General features: G+C 42.8%; 1 protein-coding gene across 1 annotated transcript in view; it reads right to left on the bottom strand.

The window, feature by feature from the left end:
- Positions 1-22580, bottom strand: part of DYNC1I1 (dynein cytoplasmic 1 intermediate chain 1) — a 370725-nt gene that overhangs the window by 267661 nt on the left and 80484 nt on the right. The window contains exon 6 of the mRNA XM_061166296.1: positions 8377-8492. Within this exon, the coding sequence (XP_061022279.1) occupies positions 8377-8492 (116 nt within the window). The remainder of the gene's footprint in view (positions 1-8376; positions 8493-22580) is intronic.

Below are 22580 nucleotides of genomic sequence, written 5' to 3'. Positions count from 1 at the left end.
TAGAAAGTAGCCCCCACTCTCCGCAACTAGAGAAAGCCCACACACAACGAAGGCCTAGGGCAGCCAACATATAAACCATTTTTTAAAAATAACAGTTTGGTTTTTAGTGCAGTACTGTGGCCAAAATACAATCATATATTGAGCCTATAGTTCCCAGGATGCCCTAGGGTTATTTTTCTCAATGACTCTCCCCTCTCTGTAGACCTGTAGATTACAGTTATTGTTGCTCAGTCACTAAGTCACGTCCCACTCTCTGTGACCTCATGGACTGTAGCCCTTCTTTCCCTGTCCTTGACCATCTACTGGAGTTTGCTCAAATTCATGTCCATTGAATCAGTGATGCCATCCAACCATCTCATCTTGCATCAGAGGTACAGTAAATAGGACAGTGCCCACGGGCACCAAGTCTTGCTCTGCATTTAATCTTTTTATTACATTTCTGACTTCATTTTTAGTTGTTATTTGGTGCCCTTCTATTTTTCAATGGGAGGAATATTTTGATTAAATGAGCTCATTTGACTGATATTTGACTGTACCATCTCTGGCTCTTTCACTGGGTCATTTTTAAAAATAAATTAACTTTTAGCATGAGGTTTCTCCTTTGGAATATCAAGACTGGCTGGCAGCTAAGTCAATCCAATGTCTATTTTAGTGTCTAATATAAACTAAGAACTAAATCATGAACGCTCTCCTGACCAATAGATGGAAAGGTGGCTGAGAGATAGGGAAAACAATTTTAACTAGAAAAATGTGTCTATTTGCTATAAATAATACTAAAAAGTATTGTCTGAAATGTCTGTGTTCCTTAGATAGCACTCCCTCCCCACTCCTTTCTTTTTTTTGGTCTTTCAAGAGTCTTGCCAAGAAGATACGAGATTAGCATTGCTAAAGAAAACTAACATCCCAGGAGAGAATCTTTCCATTGCTAACCTTGTCAGCACTGGGCCTGGAGCCTCTAGAGTTTGTTCTGAGACAGGACTAACACTTCAACCAAGTGTCAAAAGAGAAAGAGCAGGCCTATTTTAAGGAAGCAAAACGTGGCAGATGTCACCATCTCTCTGGAAGAGTGTCGGTTCTTATCTAAAAAACAGAAGCTAAAAATAAGATGAGCGCGTGTCACCTTCACTAGGGAGTAGTTTGCATCCAGATGCCACCACGGCTTGCCATGAAACACACGGTGGATCTTTACGTAATAAGTTCAGAGAAGGCGTGTCAAGGTCCAGGAAACCGGGATCCAGTTGGGAGTCAAGGTTATGATCCCATAGCCTGTCTTCTCCCAAGTCACCTCCGGGTGTTCCAGGACTGGTTTCAATTAGGAAATAACAACTGTCCGATTTCAAACTTTAGGTTCCAAACAAGTATTTCCACAGACTCTTTGGAAGATGTCTTTTTCAGCTTTGTATCAAAGAGTTATGTTCTTGGGACCACCAACGTGTAGGAGGACTTAGAATTCAACACTCTGCAGTTCAGAACTCAAATCTTTTTTTTTTAAATCATTTATTTATTTTCAACTTTTAATTTTATATTGAAATGTAGTCAATTAACAATGCTGTGATAGTTGTTTTGGGTGAACAGCAAAGGGACTTGGCCATACATACACGTATATTCATTCTCCCCCAAACTGCCCTCTCATCCAGGCTGCCACATAACGCTGAGCAGAGTTCCCTGTGCTGTGGAGTGGGAAGAACTCAAATCTTAATTATGGTCTCTCATTACTTCATGAAGGAGGACAGGGAGTGGCGAAGTGTAGATAACTAACAAGGAGGTCACACATGGTCTTCAGTGCTCCTTTGGGCAACATGAACACAGGGTACAAGGACTGAATATCCTAGCATTACTGACTATGTGGATCACAACAAACTGTGGAAAATTCTTAAAGGGATGGGAATGCCAGACCAAGTTACTTGCCTCCTGAGAAAACTGTATTCAGGTCAAGAAGCAACAGTGAGAACCGGACATGGAACAACAGACTGGTTCCAAACTGGGAAAGGAGTATGTCAAGGCTGTATGTTGTCACCCTGCTGGTGACATAACTGCATAACCCTGCATATGGTGACATAACTCGTATGCAGAGTACGTCATGCTAAATGCCAGGCTGGGTGAAGCTCAAGCTGGAATAAAGACTGACAGGAGAAATACCAATAACTTCAGATACGCAAATGACACCACCCTTATGGCAGAAAGCTAAGGGGAACTAAAGAGCCTCTTGATGAAGGTAAAAGAGGAGAGTGAAAAGGCTGGTTTAAAACTCAACATTCAAAAAATACTAAGATCATGCCATCTGGTCCCATCACTTCATGGCAAAAAGATGGAGAAAAAATGGAAACAATGGCAGATTTTATTTTCTTGGGCTTCAAAATCACTGTGGATGGTGACTGCAGCCATGAAATTTAAAGATGCTTGCTCCTTGGAAGAAAAAAATGACAAACCTAGTCAGTGTATTGAAAAGCAGAGACATCAGTTTGCTGACAAAGGTCCGGACAGTCAAAGCTATGGTTTTTCCAGTAGTCATACACAGATGTAAGACTGGACCATAAAGAAGGCTGAGCACTGAAGAATTGATGCTTTTGAACTGTGGTGCTGGAGAAGACTTTTGAGAGTCCCTTGGACAGCAAGGAAATCAAGCCAGTCAATCCTAAAAGAAATCAACCCTGACTATTCATTTGAAGGACTGATGCTGAAGCTGAAGCTCCAATACTTGGGCCACCTGATGCGAAGAGCCGACTCATTGGAAAAGACCCTGATGCTGGGAAAGGTTGAAGGAAAAAGGAGAAGGGGGCGGCAGGAGGTGAAATGGTTGGATGGCATCACCCACTCCCTGGACCTGATTTTGAGCAATGGTGAAGGACAGGGAAGCCCGGCGTGCTGCAGTCCATGGGGTCACAAAGAGTTGGACATGACTTAGTGACTAAACAACAAACTACAGGCCATGAAGGGAGAACCCAGAGGGGTTCCTACAACTGCCTCTAACATGACAGGATGAGGCTTACTTGGGGACGTACCCTGCTGCGAGTACAACTTTGGTTCTGTGCAGTCATCTGACACTTGCTTGGATATGGCTGAACTCACAAAAAGGAGGAACATCTACAAAGTCATCATGAACCTGGAGGAGTTTCCCACAAGTCCGGGAGGTCTCCTTACCCCTCTGCAGCCCCTCTGCCTGGCCACAGAGAAGTGGAGATCAGGCCAGCTGCGGGTCTCAGAGCCCGACCTGCACCATGATGGGCCACGGTAGACCCGAGCTGTCCCATTCAGGAGCCACTAGCCCCCTGCGGCTACTGAGCAGTGAGGTATGATTAAAGCAACTGAAAAATGGCATTTTATAATTTAACTTTAAAGTTAAACATTTGATCCCATTATTAAACAGCTTTCAAATGTGTTTGGAGCAACACTGGCATAGGAATCTACTTTTTCAACTGTAAATTTTATGAAAGCTTTATTACAGTTCAAGTACCTCCAAGGAGAAGTTAGTGTTTGAATTGGGATATGCTGTGTCAAATACAAACCAGATTCTGAAGATTTAATATAAAAAACAATGTATAATATCTCATTGATAATTTTTATGTTGATTACATGTTAGAATAATAATTTTTTAACATGCTAGGTTAAACAACGCATTATTAAAATGCATAATGGTTCATTATGTTTTCATTGGGCAGCGCTGGACTAGTTTATCCCAGGAAAATATCTCTATACTTGAAACATCTATGTTGAGTATATGCCAGAGAAGATGGGAAGCCAAGTTAGAAATTACCCTCAAACAGCCAAGAAAATATACTTTTTAAAAGTACAAAGATGAAACAAGAGCCTTCCTCAGCCACCTTCCTACACACCCGTTCCAAATTCAAAGTACTTTAAACAGCATCTCTGCACAGTAAAAACTTGACGACAGCTTTGCTCTATCCTGGGCCAAGACAGGCTGCCTCGGTGGTTTTCCTCTTCAGGTCTCACATCTATGTCACGCTTACAGAGGAATACCTGCGCCAGCCCGGGGAATGAAATAGAAGCCTGGTAGAAATAGAGGCACCGAACTCCCCTCCTCGCCCAACTGTACTCTCATGGCTTTTCCTTATAAACCCCCCAAAACCAGTGTAGCCTTAATGCATGCATCATACTCCAATCTCCCCAAAATAGAACAAGCATTTCCCCTTCTTTCTTATTCCTCTAGAATTATCTCATCCTTCATTTCTTCCACTGATATTTGTTGAGCCCTTTGTGCCAAGCAACTGTATTGGGCATGGAGGTAAAGAACACACACCTTCTAAATGTCCATCAGTAGAGGAATGGATAAAGAAGATGTGGCACATATATATAATAGAATATTACTCAGTCATAAAAAGAACAAAACAACGCCATTTGCAGCAATGTGGACAGACCTAGAGATGATCATACTAAATAAGTCAGTCAGATAAAGAAAGACAAACACCATATGATACTGCTTATATGTGGAATCTAAAAAAAAGAAAAGGTACAAATGAAGTTATCTATAAAACAGAAATAAAGTAACATGTAAAAAATAAACTGATGGTTACCAAAGTTAAGGGAGGTGAGGAATAAACTAGAAGATTGGGATTGACTACTACTACTAATGGAAAAGGAAATGGCAACCCACTCCAGTATTCTTGCCTGGAGAATCCCATGGATGGAGGAGCCTGGTGGGCTACAGTCCACGGGGTCGCAAAGAGTCAGACACGACTGAGCAACTTAACTAACTAACTATTATATACTATTAGACTTCCCTGGTGGCTTAGAGGGTAAAGCACCTGCCCGCAATGTGGGAGACCCGGGTTCAATTCCTGGGTTGGGAAGATCCCCTGGAGAAGGAAATGGCAACCCACCAGTAGCTAATATAACATTGTAAATCAACTATACTCCAATGAAAATTAAAAAAAAAAAAATACACCTTGCCTTCAAGAAGATCGAACCTAAAAGGAAGACATTTAAGTAATAATAAAGTATATTAAATAAATTAAATAATGGCTTGATAAGGGGAAGACAGACTATGCTCAAGGTATAAGAGATGTCACCCAGCAGTGGAAGTATGAGCAAGGTGGCCCTTGTCTGCAGTCCAAAAGTAAAGCAAACAGGAAAGATGGCATTCAAGGCATGGAAACAGCAGGCACAGGCCATGCGGAGGCCTGAGGCCACACGATGCCTTGGAAAATGCAAGCGGTTTGGTCTCTCTTGGATATATGAAAGGAGACATGAAGAGGAAATGAAGGGAGAGGAGGTGGTCCATACAGGGCCACTAAGTTCCCACTTATAAGATATCATGAAGAGAAAAGGAAGATCAAAGAACTCTTCAAACAATCAACAGGTTATGTAAGTTTCCACCTCCTCCCTCCAGACTGGCTGACATTTTTTCAGCAAGTTAAGAAGTTGTCCTCCCCCTGGGGGTCATTACAGAACTTGGCATTTCTGAGATGTCTGGCCTCCTCTCGTCATTCAAAGCATCTGTTGGGTGCCTAGGATGGGCTGGTCACTTTTCTCGCTGTAGTAAAGACACAGAAGACTGGCTTCCTAACTAACGTCAACACCTCACGGACAATCAAGGGAGAGGTTAATATTATTAACACAAAGCAGCTGTAGTTTGGAAGGGAACCATTTTTCCCCCTTTTTTATTACCCAGGAATAAAAAGCATGTGTCTAAAATGTTTTGGGGACAGAGATATCCTGCTCCCCAAATCACTATTTCCTATTCTCAGCTTTCTTCCTCTGCAACTAATGACCTAAGCAGGGAGGGAAGATCTAAACTTGTATTGAAAAACCAGTGTTCATGCAGACAACATTCCTAAATCTTTCTGCTTTAAATCATTCTCTGGACTGTTTCTTGTAACAGATCATTATGATCACAAATTAAGAGAAGGTTCATTATAGTACGTAGTGGTGAAAAGAGGCTTAAGCCTGGGCAAGTCCACAGTACCTTCCCTTCCATTTTAAAGAGTAAAATGAGAACACGTCAAAACCTGAATGCCTAAGAACTCCATTAGATGCAGAATAGATCAACACTCTGAGATCACTGGTTTAAATATTGTTAAATTTTCCATAGTCGCATAATGACTTAAAAAATAATCAGCATTCTTTCATACACCATGGGCAGTAATGAGCTAAAATGGATCTTATGGGCACCACAGCTTTAAGTATTTTATCCATCCAAGAGCCTCACTGGGTCATAAAACTCAGTAGTTCATTGTTTCCTGGCCCTGAACGGCTGCAGTCGCCATGAAAACAGTGCCATGGCCCCAGCTCCCAAACTGGAAGCCAACTCAAACCAGCCATGTGGAAGAGCCTCCTATTCTGCCTCTGCTGGCTCCCTTCACGCTGCAGGTGAAAGGGGGTCGTGGGGCACCCCTGTCAGCCAGGGGCGGACCACTCAGGTAGCCAGAGAATCATCTGAGGTGAGAGGACCATTTGCTGAACTCAAATCCAAAGTTCTGCCCATCTAAACCTGTCGGGGATTGCTTCACTGTCTACAGGGACAGTAGCTCACTTTCAGCTTAAATCTACATTGTGGAATTTGAACCATCGAAATGCCCATCACCATAAAAAAGCTTTATGAGCCTTGCTAACAAAACAGACAGAACTTCTGCCAAGAGCAGAGGAATAAATTCCTTCTTTTCTGCTGCTTGGACCACAGCATAATGAGGGGTCCCAAGCCCTCTCTGCAGTCATAAAATGGAAAGCCCAGGCTCTTCCTTCTGATGTGTTCCAGTTTAAAAGTTTAGAGTTGATGCCTTTTCATCCTTAATTTATCTTCCCTTGTAAATATTTCTGTTCCATTTCCAATACCTAAAGTCTACACATTTCCAAAAAACAATTCACTCCTTCTCCAATTTCAGTTGTAGAATTTTATGTTATGGGTCAAATTTGGGACTAAATAAACATACCTCAGGCTATAGTTCTGCAAATACCTCTGGCAGCAAATTAACTCAAACAAATGCTTTGGTTGGGTGGTGAGGTTGTTTTTAATGATCTTGCTGATTTGCCTGGAGGCCCAGGGATAGACTGGGTGAACTCCCAAAAGCTTTCCCAACTTTGTATTTTCTGCCACGTTAATGTACAGTTCTTAGGTTCGTTGAAATAGTTGATTTAACATTTCACCACCAGAGGGTGCTACTTGTTAGCTTCTAAAATGCATTTCATACTCACACCTGAAAAATGGAGGCCGTTCAGCCACAGAATCCTCACCACACCAGCTGGCATTACCCAAGACAGGTTTTCAGAAGGACTGTAGTGTAGGCAGCATTCTCCTTCAAGGAACCTGATTTCACTTGTCTATTAATGTTATGGGTTGAAAACCAAAACTGCAAGTCTCTGTAACTTGCACAAACCCAAGTGTACGGATTGATACACGCTGTAAACCAAGCAGGCAATGCAAATCATTTTTCATTTTCATGGCTTTTGTATTTACTACACAACAACAATGAACTCAGAAAGCTAACATCCTCTTCACTGCACCAGACAATAAAATAACAAAAGAGAACTTGCTCAGCTATGACAACAGTGCTATCCTCTATCAATGCAATCTTCACTGATCCTATTTTAAGTGTATACATCTCCTGCTTCTGCTTTGGAAGCAATTTAGCTTTGGTGTCATTATTCACTTCTAAGACGCATTTTTCATTGAATACCTTCAACTTCCCTTATCAGTGTATTTTTTACGATGTACTGGGATTTGCATATACTTTTTCCACTTGATATTTTCGGGAATGCACAAAGGTGGCAGGGAGTTCAATTCCCATTCCCCTCCACGGAGCTCGCGTGGAAAGTCTCTTTAAATTGTGGTAAGAAACTCTTAGTTGTGTTGCCATCTGAATTGGCAAAGCAAGTCAGGGGTCAGCGAAGTTTTTCTGAAAAGCGCCAGATTACAGTCAAGACTTTAGGCCACATGGGTCATAAGTGCTCAACTCTTACCACACAGCAGGAAAGCAGTCCTTTAGATAGGCGGGACTGGGGGTGGCTGGATTCCCAAACACTTCACCTCAAGGAGTGGGTGGGACTGAAGGAGTAGTTTGCTACAAGGAGTAGTTTGCTGACACCTGTAAAGGATGAGTCTAACATATACACTCTTACCAATGAAATTCAGAGAAGTTTCTATTACATTTTTCCCTGGAGATGTTCCCTGTCCTCGCACAGTGTTGACAAAGTGTGGCCTTACTAAGTGACCCATTTGAAAGTCCACGATCCCCCTGGAGGAGTACCACTGGGTTTGCTCTCCATCGTTTCCAAAACCAGAGCCCCAAGAGACTTCAGCTTTTGGTGTGTCATTATATTTGTGTCCCGTGAAGATGTCTTATGAAGATCAAGAAGAAGGATGGGGCTCCCTGGCCATTTCCCCAGAGATCACATGGAAAGTAAACGAAAGACATCACTTACCTTCAGACTGATGTGTGGCCAGAGGAGTCTGGGTCTCCTTGGAGTAGGACACCACCTCCCTAGGCAGGAAATCCACTTGGGTGATCTTTGACACGCCCAGCTTATGCAGTCTCCGTCTGGAAGTAACAACGGACAAACACTTAGACACGGAAGGCGTTCCTCACAGAAGATCTATCAGGAATAAAACAAACGTCTAAAATAAATAAACCCCAAACATCCACAGCTTCTCAGCGCAAGGAGCAGCATCATGAAGTAGAACTGGGCCTGGCCTGGAAGTCTGGACACTTGGTTTTGGTCACTTTGCCCCTGTGTTGCTGGGTGGTGTTAAGTGCCCCCTCAGACTGACCCTCACCTTTTCTACCTGCAAAACTGGATCTTCTCCACTTCAAACGAGACCCTCCTTCCCTTCTGAGCAACTCTGATTTTTCTCAGTTAAAGGAAATTTCCATTTGTAATACAGTGTTCTAGTCTCTTAGACAAAAGGGACAAAAGAAAACTAACACTTCTCAAATCTGAAGGAAAAACAGATGACTGCTGAGTGGAGAAAATATTCTCTACAATAGCAATGAGAGGATGATATTTCAGGGGGGAGCATAACATCTCCCATTTCTCCAGAAAAGGAACTAATACAGAGCGGTACGTGAATTTGTTCAAAGATATGCCAATACAGCACAGATGAGTGGAAAAGGGTACTGGGCTAAGAATGATCAAGTTTTAGTTCAGAATTGCCAAATGAGCTGTGAACACGTGAAAAATCCTTTCTGAATATTTATGGAGCACGTCAAGTGTTTTCAGATGTCCTTCACATCCATTATGTCAACTGTCTTCACGACCCTTCTATGAAGCATCTGGGCATATTATCACCATCTCCATTTCATAGATGAGGAAAGTGAGGTTCAGGAGGAGACATGCCCAAACATATGCAACTCACAAATGGCAGAACCAGGGCTAAAATGATGTGGGTCTGCGCCCTGGTCCAGTGCTTTTGCCACCAAGTCAAACCCCTACCTCAGGTTCTTAATGGTCAGTTCTGAGTTACCCCTCAAATCCGAAGTGCCTCCTGCATCACCCAGGAGACATCTACTCGTGGGGGCAGCAGAGTCTGGTGGTTAGGCACACAGACTAGCCCACCACTTGAGTTATGTGTGTGAGCTTGCAGAAGTTACCCAATCTCTCTATGCCTCAGTTTCCTCATCTATGAAATGGGGATATCACCAGCACTTAGTACCAGGATTATTATAGATAATGTATATGTGCCACATACGTATTACATATACATATGTAACAATTTACACACATATATTTTAAAATAGTTTCTGAAACATTATTTTAATATATAGATTTAGTATCAGTATTGGACATGTTTTACTATATTGCTTTAACATTTCCAGGAAAGAGAGTATATGTGTGTCTCTCTGATAGAGAAAGGAAGGCTACACAGCCACTTAGCCAAAAATCCATATTCCCTAGCTTTTTAGAATCAATAGCAGCACACCTTATACATATCATTTTTTGAATTATTACTAGCAATGGTACAGATTCACTGTATTTTTTCAGTAGGTAGTAATAATAAACTGAAAGAAAATGCATACCATAGCTAGGAATTTCCATGTACCATTTCCCAAGCACTCTAGGAAACAAAAATGTCTTCTTTTTTACGAACTACTAAAATAATTGAGGTGAAACCTAAGAGGAGCACAGAGTAGACACAAATAAAGGCTTGTTTAGAGAACAAGCCCCACTGGCTGTCTCTGCAGCCCCACTAAGCACGACTGTAGCCCCACTAAGCTCCACAAAGGCCTAGGCCATGTGGCCTGACTCACTCAGATGTCTGGACCACACAGCGTGCAGGACGGTGAGGCTGGGGACCCAGCACTCCCTGGCAACCTTCTCATACAGAACACACAAAATTACCAAGCCAGGTAAAAGGCTCCAGGTTTCAGAGTAAGAAATTCAGGTATTATTTTAAATCCTCCTTGGGTCAGAGAAGTGTGCTTTTCTACCTGAGATGGGTCTTTCTTGAAGCATCTGAAGAAGAAAACATGACTCGACACCCCAGGATTGCTTGAGGCAAAGCCCCTCCTGCTGCTGAAGAGCCTAGAGCATCGTTCTGAGGCCTCCTGGAAGTCTATCTTCATCTCGGGCAAAGAGATGGAAAGGAGACATGGGCTGGCAGTGCGCCCCCGCCCCTTTGAATCGGGGTCCCACCTGGCACAGAGAGCTCACCCTAGGGTTTAGACTCCATGGGCATCTGTGAGGCCCAGAGGTCCCCACAAAACCCCCCAGAGGAGATACCTGTACCTGCAGCCAGGAATTCCAGCCCATCTTGCAAATAAGATGCAAGCACAAGCTGTAGGCCTGCTTGGTCGGATGACCAGCCATAGGCTCTGGGCAAGAAGCTGATCTGCGATTTGATAATCCACCATGGATTATCCGCAGCACATCACAACTGGTAAGTCACATGTTCAGATACAAACTGGGTTCAAATCCTCACTTTGTCACTTACCAGCCAAATGGTGTATAAAACCTCTGGACAAGTGACAAACTCCTCTAAGGCTCATGTTTCTCATTTATAAAATGAGTACATGTCATTGAACGATTGTGAAGATTAAATGAAGCTAATATTTGTAAAGTACTTAATTCGGTGCCTGGCACCTACATAGTAGGTGGCTTTACTTTTATTTTCCTGGCTGATTATAATATGCTTTCTATTTCAAAAAACAGAGAATGCAGATTTATGAATGCTCTAAGTTGATTTTCTAAAATAGAAGATTTGAAGATTATCTCTGACAGTAAAACATAAGCCTCACACTCTTTCTTCTCACAGGTACTTGGGTAGGTTTTGGCTACTTGAGAGTGTCCACTTGGTTTTCTTCTAACTAAAAGTACCATTACTATGAAAATTCTGTTTTCAAAACAGCTTGAAGTGGTATGAGTACCACACAACTGTTCCCAGCTCCAGCCATTCTTAAACATCTGGCCAGAAGGTGGCACCCTTCCATGGCAAAGACCTTCCCCTTAGGAGTGTTCTTCAACCGTGTCCCCACCTCTGGGTCTCTCCTGGGCCAGCCTTAGGGTCTGTATGTCTCAGCTGATGCAAAAGCTACCTGTGCGTACAGCCCTGTGATAGAGACTTTCAACTTCCCTAAAACACTTCTACAATTCCATCCTCTGACAAAATTATCATGTCACTATGTCTACAAAATGAAATATATAGTATTTTCCTTAAAATTACAAATACAGCACACTGTATTTCTTACTTTTGTTCAAAGTCTTATCAGCCCCTAATTCTTTTATTCATGGGTACAAATTAAACTACTCAGCAAAGGAGGGGGGAGAAACCACAATGTAGAATTAATGCTACTATAATTTCTTTCCTTCTAATTAGGCTCTAAATTGCATGTGGGCTCTGGGAGACCTTGGCTGCTGTCCCTCCACCCCACCTGCAAAGCTCATGCCCTTGCTACTGCCCCCCACACTTCCACCATAGCCCCTGCTGCCCGTCATGCCTTCTTTTCATGTCTGACTTGACTGAAGACTTTCTTATTTATCCCTGTCTAATTTATCTCATTGCGCAGAGGCTTAGGTCAGTGTCAGGTACAGAGCTGGCACAGAATAAATGTTGGAGGAAGAAGGAAGGAGAAAGAGAATAGGAAGAGGAGAAAGAAGGCATGATATAAAAGGAAAGCTGAGAATTCACTTACCTATGCTGTGGTGGACATGGCATTATCATTAAATCATAGGGTCCAGCAGCCTGTGCTTCAGTCACCCCACCACCCCTGCCAGTGATCACGATTCTGACTAAAGGCTGAGCAGCACTGATTCTGAAATGTTAGAGTGTAGACACAGAAGTTTCATTGTTTTCAGATCCCCCTGGGCCGCTCCACCTCAAAGGATGAGGCCTCAGTCCCACAGAGCAGGGATGGGATCTCTGGACCCAGCTTGTCAAGTGCTCTGAGACAGGCAAAGGTGAGCAAAGATGAGTGAGACGGTAAGAGGATGTGTCAGACAAAAGAGTCTGCAGCACACGAAACATGAAGAGCTTGATGCGGAGACAGGAGACAGCGGGCCTCTGGCCAGACCCCTGGTATCGGTCAAGTGAAGTATCATTCAAACTTTGTCCTCATGCAGACACTCCCAGGTCAAAGCTAGTGGTAAAAGCTGAGCTCTGCCAAAGCAGAGACAAGGGACCCATTCCTGAGGTCAAGGAAGATGTCCCTGTCTGCACACAGGAAGAAAGGCTTCTTGGGGGTCAGAAAGGGAGGGGGCCCCACCCCATAATAAGCGTGGACATGCACCCTTAGGCCTCTGCAGTGGGATCCATCATAGCAAAAAGTTGTGTATGCATCTTGGGGAGGGTCCATGGACCAGTCAGGTGTGAAGAAAGAAACAGGATAATCGGCCAAAGGTAAACAAAGACCCGAAGGGCTGTCCTGTATGAGCGATTCACGGCACCTCTGTACCGCATGCCTCCTTGCCCAGGAAGCCCCTGCTCCTGGGTGTGTGGTCTGCCTACTGTCTGACTGCGCTCCTCCTCATTAGAGAAGATGCCCACACCCTTTCCCTGGAGTGTGGATCTCTGCCCTGCTTCTGAGTTAGATAAACAGTTTTCCTGTGTGCCCTCCCATACGTTGTGGTGTGTCTCGAATAATAAACTTTGTGCCTGCTTTTAGTTTTTGCCCCCTTGAAACATTCTTGCTTTCAAACAGGGGCAAGAGCCAGGGCCACTGTGCTTCTAGCTTCCAGCCCCTGGTGGTTTCGTGGCTAGGATTCTTGGTTTCCATCCAGGTTGTGCTGTGTTGTGCTGTGCTTATTAGATGCCCAGTTGTGTTCAGTTCTTTCCAACCCCATGGACTGCAGCCCACCAGGCTCCTCTGCCCACGGGGACTCTCCAGGCAAGAATCCTGCAGTGAGTTGCCATGCCCTCCTCCAGGTGATCTTCCCAACCCAGGGACTGAACCCGGGTCTCCCGCATTCCAGGCAGATTCTTTACCATCTGAGCCAAGAGGGAACCGCTCCATCCAAGTTACCCAGGTTTAATTCCTGGGCAGGGAACTAAAAGATCTCTCTTCATGACCACTCGCTGCTCTCTCTCTAGGATCAACACAAGGGTCTTACACTAGATCTAAAACTAAAATGTCAGGCAGGGGATCTAAGAGATGCTGGGCAATGAAACCACAGATCCCTTACTCACTGACTTGGCCCGGTTCTAAAGTGGCACGGGGCCCATATCTCCCTGGGCGAGGGCTGAACTCCCCACTGCAAGCCCTGGAAACTTCCTTTCCACCTGGTCCTGTCGACTTGGCTGAGCAAAGCCATTCTGGACCAGAGGTGAAATGTTTCTTCAGAAAATAAAAATCAGGTCTTGATAAAGCATAAAAGTGGAAACTATTTGAAGTTTGAGAAAATTATCTGCCAGGGCTCAGGGTGCTGACATTTCTAGTTCACCACTAGCAGAGTTTAATCCACCCAGGTTTGTCCATTTGCCCTCGGCCCTCAGGTGGCTCAATGGTAAAGAATCTGCCTACAATGCAGGGGATGTGGGTTTGATCCCTGGGTCAGGAAGATCCCCTGGAAGAGGAAATGGCAACCCACTCCAGTATTCTTGCCTGGAGAATTCCATGGAGCCCAATGGCCTACAGTCCATGGGGTCGCAAAGAGTTGGACATGCCTGAATATACATGCTTGCTTAACTTAGACATTATGCATCACAAGAGAAAAATGACTCCCTTGCCTGAATCACTGTCCCCATTTCCCTTTCTGGTTCACTTGCCATGTCTTTGCCCATCCACCCACCATAATGGTAGCATCACTTTCCTAGCTACTTGCAAAGTTTCATTATCCAAGGACGGTGAAGCCGAAAGTGTGACTTCATCAGGGTCTATGATGTCTACTCAAGTAGAAAAAGGTTGGAGTTATGCAGACTTATTCCCAAATAAAAGGATGAGAAGCATGCACATAGCTATAAACTCTGTGGCTCTTCTCCCATTTCAAACATGAAGGAGATTTTAAGAGAAACCTTACTGATATTTTAAAATGCAGTTAGTACTTTAAACGTTACTTTTAATAGTACAAAGAAGAAATACTTGCAAAGCATAGAGTTATCTACCAAAGTGAGAGACCTTGGCTTTGTCCCTGTTTTTAAAAGGCCTATATTCCTTTCAAAGCCAGGAACAAGAGAACTTCAGCTTCTGAAGTTACTGCATCTGTGACCTGAAAATATGGAGATAGTTGTATTGTGCTAAAAGTATGGAGTGCTAAAAAAAAAAAAAAAAAAAAAAAAAAGATTTCAAAGAAACTACTGTCGAGGTGCCTCTAAGAATTAAACAGGAAAATAATTTTGACATGACACAGATGTGGGTGGCGGGGGCTGGTTTGGGATGGCACAGATAAAAAAACACAGCTCTTTGATCAGAGAATTAAGATCAAGGCTGTCTTAATTTTTTTATTGAAATAAAATTTACATACTATAAATATCCCCTTTAAAGTATACAATTGAGTGGTTTTAGCATATTCAGAAACTTATATAACCTCACATATGTATTTGCATAGACTTTTCCTTACCTCCAAAAGAAATCTTGTATTCACTGAAATATAGGAATCTCCCCTCTTCCAGCCCCTGGAAACCACTGATCTACTTCTGTTTACGTTCATATAAGTGGAATGTTACAGTATGTGGCCTTTTGTGTCTGACTTCTTTCACTTAGGTTAATGTAGGTCAAACCAGTCCATCCTAAAGGAAATGAACCCTGAATATTCATTGGAAGGACTGATGATGACGCTCCAATACTTGACCATCTGAGGCAGAGAGCTGACTCATTGGAAAAGACCCTGATGCCGGGGAAGACTGAGGGCAGGAGGAGAAGAGGGGGACAGAGGATACGGTTGGATGGCATCATTGATCCAATGGACATGTGTTTGAGCAAACTCTGGGAGACAGTGAAAGACAGGGAAGCCTGGCGTGCTGCAGTCCATGAGGCTGCAGAGTCAGACACGAAAGAGCAATGGAACAATAACAGTATCAGAATGTCATTTTTTTTTTGTCATTCCTTTTTATTTGTAAGCAATATCCCATTGTATGGATACACCACATTCATTTTAATCCACTCATCAGCTGGTGGATATTTGGGCTGTTCCCATTTCTATTATTAGTTATGCTGCTATGAACATTTATGTACAAGTTTTTGTGTAAGTGTATGGTTTCAATTCCCTTGAAAATGAATTCTCTTTGGATTGGTATATATCTAAAGTGGAATTGCTAATGTTATATGGTAATTCCAAAGAGTCGAACATGACTGAGTGACTAACGCTTTCACTTACAGTAATTCTATGTCTAAGTTGTTGAAGAACTGCCAAACTGTTTTCCAAAGTACTCATACATTTTACATTCTCATTAGCAGTATACAAAGATTCCAATTTCTCTAAATCCCTGTCAACCATTATTATTATCTGTCTTTTTCATTATAGCCATCCTAGTTTGTGTGAAGTAGTATCTCACTGGAATTTTGATTTGAATTTCCCTGATGGATAATGATGTTCAGCATCATTTCATGTGCTTATTGACCATCTATATGTCTTCTTTCAAGAAATGCCTATTTAAATTCTTATCCAATTTTAAAACTGGGTTGTCTTTTTATTGTGGAGTTGCAAAAGACTTTCACATATCCTGGATACTGCTCAAACTATCACACAATTGCCCTCATCTCACACGCTAGTAAAGTAATGCTCAAAATTCTTCAAGCCAGGCTTCAACAGTATGTGAACCATGAACTTCCAGATGTTCAAGCTGGATTTACAAAAGGCAGAGGAACCAGAGATCAAATTGTCAACATCCGCTGGATCATAGAAAAAGCAAGCGAATTCCAGAAAAATATCTACTTCTGCTTTATTGACTATGCCAAAGCCTTTGACTGTGTGTATCACAACAAACTGTGGAAAATTCTTAAAAAGATGGGAATATCAGACTACCTGACCTGCCTCTTGAGAAACCTGTATGCAGGTCAGGAAGCAAAGTTAGAACTGGACATGGAACAACAGACTGGTTCCAAATTGGGAAAGGAGTACATCAAGGCTGTATATTGTCACTCTGCTTATTTAACTTATATGCAGAGAACATCATGAGAAACACTGGGCTGGAGGAAGCACAAGCTAGAATCAAGATTGCCGGGAGAAATATCAATAACCTCAGATATGCAGATGACACCACCCTTATGGCAGAAAGTGAAGAGGAACTAAAAAGCCTCTTGATGACAGTGAAAGAGGAGAGTGAAAAAGTTGGCTTAAAACTCAACATTCAGAAAACAAAGATCATGGCATCTGCTCCCATCATGGAAAATAGATGGGGAAACAGTGGAAACAGAAACAGACTTTATTTTTTGGGGCTCCAAAATCACTGCAGATGGTGACTGCAGCCACAAAATTAAAATACGCTTACTCCTTGAAAGAAAAGTTATGACTAACCTAGACAGCATAGTAAAAAGCAGAGACATTACTCTGCTGACAAACGTCCGTCTAGTCAAAGCTATGGTTTTCCAGTGGTCATGTATGGATGCGAGAGTTGGACTATAAAGAAAGCTAAGCGCCGAAGAATTGATGCTTTTGAACTGTGGTGTTGGAGAAGACTCTTGAGAGTCCCTTGGACTGCAAGGAGATCCAACCAGTCCATCCTAAAGGAAATCAGTCCTGAATATTCATTGAAAGAACTGATGTTGAAGTTGAAACTCCAATACTTTGGCCACCTGATGTGCAAAAATTACTCATTTGAAAAGACCCTGATGCTGGGAAAGATTGAGGGCAGGAGGAGAAGGGGACAACAGAGGATGAGATGGTTGGATGGCATCACCAACTCAATGGACATGAGTTTGATAAACTCTGGGAGTTGGCAGTGGACAGGGAAGCCTGGAGTGCTGCAGTCCATGGGGTCACAGAGTCAGACACGACTGAGCGACTGAACTGAACTGTATGCTCTGTTGCTCAGTCATGAGGAATCTTTTGTCACCCCAGGGACTAGAGCCTGTCAGGCTCCCCTGTCCACGTGATTCTAAAGGCAAGAATACTGGAGTGGGTTGCCATTTCCTCCTCCAGGGGATATTCCTGACCCAGGGATCGAACCCACGTCTTCTGCACCTCCTGCACTGGCAGATGGATTCCGTACCACTGTACCACCTGGGAAGCCCTTACGAGATACATTATTTGTAAATACTTAATCCCATTCTGTGGGTTGCCTTTTCACTTTCTTAATGATGCCTTTTGAAGTACACAAGTTATAAATTTTAATGATGTTCAATTCATTTATTTTTCTCATGAGCTGCTGGTGCTTTTTGTGAATCTAAGAAACCAGTGCCCAATCCAAGGTCACAAAGGTTTACAACTCTACTTTCTCCTAACAGTTGTATAGTTTTAGCTCTCACATTTAGGTCTCTGGTCTGTTTTGAATCAGTTTTGCATATATGTGAAGTAGGGGCTCAACTTCATGCTTCTGCACGTGGATATCCAGTTGACTCATGCTTAATTTTTCTTAATGCTCAGTGGCAAGGTTGTACAGGGAGCAGAGGAAGGCTTTGCCATGAATATTGCTCCTTGTTGATGCCCATGGGCCTCAAAAGCACTGGCCAAATCTGACTATATGAGGACAAGATTCAAGAGGAGGGACTTCATCACCTGAGAGCTTTCCAGGGATCATGAACGCTTTCCGAACACTGAGCACATCATCCATCCTGTCATTAGCATCACCGAGTTCTCCTGAGTCAGTTAGATACAATAGGACTCTTTCTGATGCCCTTATTTCAGACCAAGTGAATTAGATGCAAACCTGATGTCCTGCATTTCATACTCAAGGTAAGTGAGGAAACTGTGCTGATATTACAATACCATCGACTGGACTCACAAGAGAACCCGATAATATCAGAGATCCACACTGCTACAAGTATTAAGCAAGAAGGCTCCTGTGGGAATTTCGCAGATGCTATCAGCTAATCCTCAAAGATGCACTTACATCAGAGTTGATGATTCAGTTTCTGACCCTTCACCAATACTGGGTGTAGACAAGACTCACATTAGTAGACTTTTTTAAATGTCACAGTGCAAGATGCTATGTGAAGGCACAGAAAAGCCACAGTAAGAATATACCAAGCATCTAAGAAACAGTTCAAATTTTACAAATTGTGAATCACAAGAGACTCTATAATGGGTCTGCGAGTAGCAGTTTCAGAGTGTTCAGGGACTGGAAATTATGAAGTTGAGGATATACTGGTTAAAGCTGATGTTAGGAGTGTGGGCAGCAGATAGAGGGGCAGAGTCTGGAGCCTGGACCGGAAGCCAGTGTGCTGCACTCAGCAACCAGGAAATAAAAGGGGCCACTGTACTGATGGGCAGTCTCTGGAGCAGGGAAGAAACCCAGAAGTCAAGCAGACAAATAAACCAAGTGGATGTTCCCATAGATAAGGAGCTATTTGGCCAGATGCCAAGGCAGATCAAGGCCAGGGAATCAAAGGATGTCTACGATGGTTCCAGACTCAACCCTGCTGGGTTTTCATCCATGCTTGTCTGCATGTGAGTGTTTCATCCCCAAGAGACACCAACGATGCTGCCAGGGACTTTGTCTCCTAGTGCTGCTTATAAAAGTCCTTGAGGTTTCTCAAAGAAGAGCCCCTTAAGATAGTGAGAGCGATAATGGTGCCACTTTCTACGTTGTCCAAAAATGGTATGTGGGCACCTCCACTGTCCTTGACAAGTGGCACAAGAACTCTTTAAGCCAACGTCATTATCAGCAACGACACACCATTTCTGAGGCACAGAACCAGGCCAGCTCCTTGCAATATAGCGGTCACGGAGACGAAACAAACACCGCAAAAAGCAAATAAGAATGAAAGGTAACAGAGAATAAGAGCCAACATGAGCGATTCGCATTGTAAGTGGGACAGAAGGCTACAATAGGCAGATTCCTATGTGTTTGGGTAAATGAAACAAGTTTCACTGAGAACTGAAGGCCTGAGGTAAGTCTTGTAGGAGTGGTAAGGCTCAGTCAAGTAAAAAGGAACGAGGTGGTGCTCTAGGGAGCTGATCCCTAGAACAAGATCTAAAGACTGAATTCACACTTGATGCCTGGGAGACCAGGTTTTCAGAACAGAAGGCTGAGTTGAGTAGCAGCAGAAGATAAATTTAGAGAGTAGCCCTAAGGCCAGATAATTTGAGGGCTTTAAATCTCAGGCTTAAGAACTTGAACTTTACATTGTAGACAATGAGGAATTACTGAAAGTTGCTAAAAAAGTGACAGCTTCAAGGCGACATTTAAAATGAAGCAACTATGTGAAGAGTGCGTCCCAAGTGGTGCAGTGGTCAAGAATCTGCCTGCCAATGCGGTAGACACAGGAGATGCAGGTTTAAGCCCTGGGTCGGAAAGATGCCCTAGAGGAGGAAATGGCAACCCACTCCAGTATTCTCGCCTGGGAAATCCCCTAGACAGAGGAGGCTGGTGGGCTACAGTCCACAGGGTCACAAAGAGTCAGACAGGACTGAGCACACACGCAAACTGTGTGAAAAGTAGAGTCTGAATCTCCCTCTTTGACAAATGAGCAACCAGGATATGCCGGGGGCCCTAGTAAGTTAAGTGTAAAGGAAAGGCAGAATTGAAAAAGGACCTTCCAACAGACAATGGGTGGCTTCAGTAACTAGAGAACCCAGATGAAGCATTAATTCAAAGGGGGACAGCCAGAGGCATGACTCCTGGAGCTGCAACCCTCAGTGAAGACAATGTGGAGACGAGGTCCAGGGTGATGAGAAAGTGCGGAGAGCTGATGCCACTGGGAACAGAAAGGAAAGGCTGTAGATGGGTGATGCTGGAAAAGAATTAGGGCAGTTTGCCTGGTACAGAGGGTGAAAGAAAAGGAATGAACTGGAGATTATGTCAAGGCTTCATGCCTTACGGGAAGAAAATAAGTAGTGTAACTGGAAGACACTGGGGAATCCAGAGATAGATCTGCTTTGGGATAAAAATGAGTAGCTCAGTGGATGAGTTTATGACTGAGGAGTTTTCCAACTATATGAAGCTTAAGACCAAAGCTATGGAAAAAAGATAAAGGAGAAAATGTGGTCCTGGCAACCAGCCACCTAGAGGCACATGAGAAAATGCTGCATCCATAGAAGAAAAATGCACAGACACTCCTGAATTATGAAAGAAGTTGTTAAAAATGACAAAAGGTCAACTTGTTTTCCCAACACTGTATGCTGGTGTGTGACGTCTCCAGGACTGGCTCCTAGAGTTGTGAATGGGACTTCACACGGAGAGAAGGTGGAGATGGGGTACTGTACGGAGGAAATGAGCCAAGCATCGCAGACCCTCACATGCAATTCATCCTCTGTGTTCAGAGTAGGTGTTTTTCTCCCAGGGCTGAGAAGCAGCTTGATGGCTGACCTTTGCTGATTACCTCAAGAAGGATCAGTTTCCATTATCTATGTTCACATTCAAGAAATCATTCCAGGAAGTATTTATTTCATTTCCATGATATTTGCTTCTTACTGTGCAGAGATACTGGCTTGGCAGCTAAATTATTTCTCCTCAACAGAAGCAAATGTCAAGTCTGGTTCAGTCAACAGGCACAGTTAAACGGTCTGCCTTCAACTTCATCACACAAGTAAACCTTGCAAATTCCCAGGCTGGGAAAAGAGTCAAAATAGTCATGGTTATACAGAGCTTGGCAATATTGGTGGGAACTGTGCTATCAAGTAGCCACTTTATGAAGGAAATTGAAAGTTTAGAATTATAAGATCAGAAAGTATGAAAATGTGTTCTCTCCAATATTGCATTTAAATGACAACAATGATATAAAAAGTTTATAGACTGGCCTTTAATTGACTTAATATTTATGAACAACCTTCTGTAGAAGTTATAATGTAAAGCTATAAAATTATAGAAATCTTCAAGTCACTGAGTACCAAAGTGTAAGCATACATCCTTCCCAACTGGCCATATTAATTTTTCTGAAATGGAATAAAAGAGGAATATTATTTTATGAAAATCCAGTTGTGAGCACAGAACAGAAAATATCCTATAATTGCTTACTCAAGGTTCTTGAAGGCAGAGAACAAAGACCAGAAGGTAACAACTTCTTAAGAAACGTTTAGGGACTTCATAAACAAAGTACTTTTTCCCTCTCTTGTGCCAAAATTTTGACTGGATCTGTTAAAAACCAATTTATCAAAGTTTTTCATGGGTCAGGATTCACTGTATATTTAAAGATTCTGAAATGTTTGATACACACACACACACCCCTCCCAAGCTGATGTTCCATATTCCAGTTCCTCTAGAAAGTATGATTAGGTATTACTGAAAAGGCAGAGACTGTCAGATGGATCAAGAATACAACCCATATCATTCTCAAGAAAATTCTAGGCACTGTCACATAGGAAACCTTAAAAATTAATTCAAATCAGAGATTTAAACATAATGCAAAATAATTTCTGACAAAATATGGAGAATAAGTCTAAAGAGGGGTACTTCATCAAAAGCTAATGAGGTTATTATTATTCCGCTAGGCAAATGAAAAATAACTTTAAAACATGAAAAGATCTCTAGAACTGGCAGGTGAGATCTTCCCAAACATCTCCCACCATCTTGAAGGATATGTGTTTTTTCTGGTGCCTTTACAGAGCTGGTTTAAATTCTGTTCTTAACAGAGGGATCACTCTGTTTCACCACAGCAGTTTGAGATGGTGCCTGGTGGATTCAGGAGTATTATTCACTCTCTCTCTCAGCAGAAAACAGAGGTGAAAGAGAAGGTTGAGAGAAGAGGTCGCCACCTTCTAACAAAGTCTCCCAAGGACTGAAGGACTCTCTAAGCTCCTCTTTGAGGTAAGGAGCAACCAAATCCTTTTTCTCATTCTCACTTTGATTCCAAATATCTCAAAAATCCTACTAAGAGTTTAATGTACTAAGACATAGAGGAAATATAATTGTGAGGCTTCAATAAAATCAGAAGCCACTAAATATTCCTATATATTAAGCCTAACAATTTGGAGCGAAGGGCAACAAAACCCCCTTGGTACTCAATGATTTCTACTCCTTACTGAGAATCTCTGCCTCCCTCCCACCACAACACCCCTTATGTTGACTCAACACATCTCCCTAAAGACCAGCAATCTCATGGTGGAATTTGACCTAAGGTCCCTTCATAAGACAACAAAAAGACATTTAAAATATAATCCCT

Source organism: Dama dama, chromosome 18 (genome assembly GCF_033118175.1).
Source record: "Dama dama isolate Ldn47 chromosome 18, ASM3311817v1, whole genome shotgun sequence".
NCBI classification, from domain to species: domain Eukaryota; kingdom Metazoa; phylum Chordata; class Mammalia; order Artiodactyla; family Cervidae; genus Dama; species Dama dama.
This window is presented reverse-complemented; position numbering and strand designations above follow the sequence as displayed.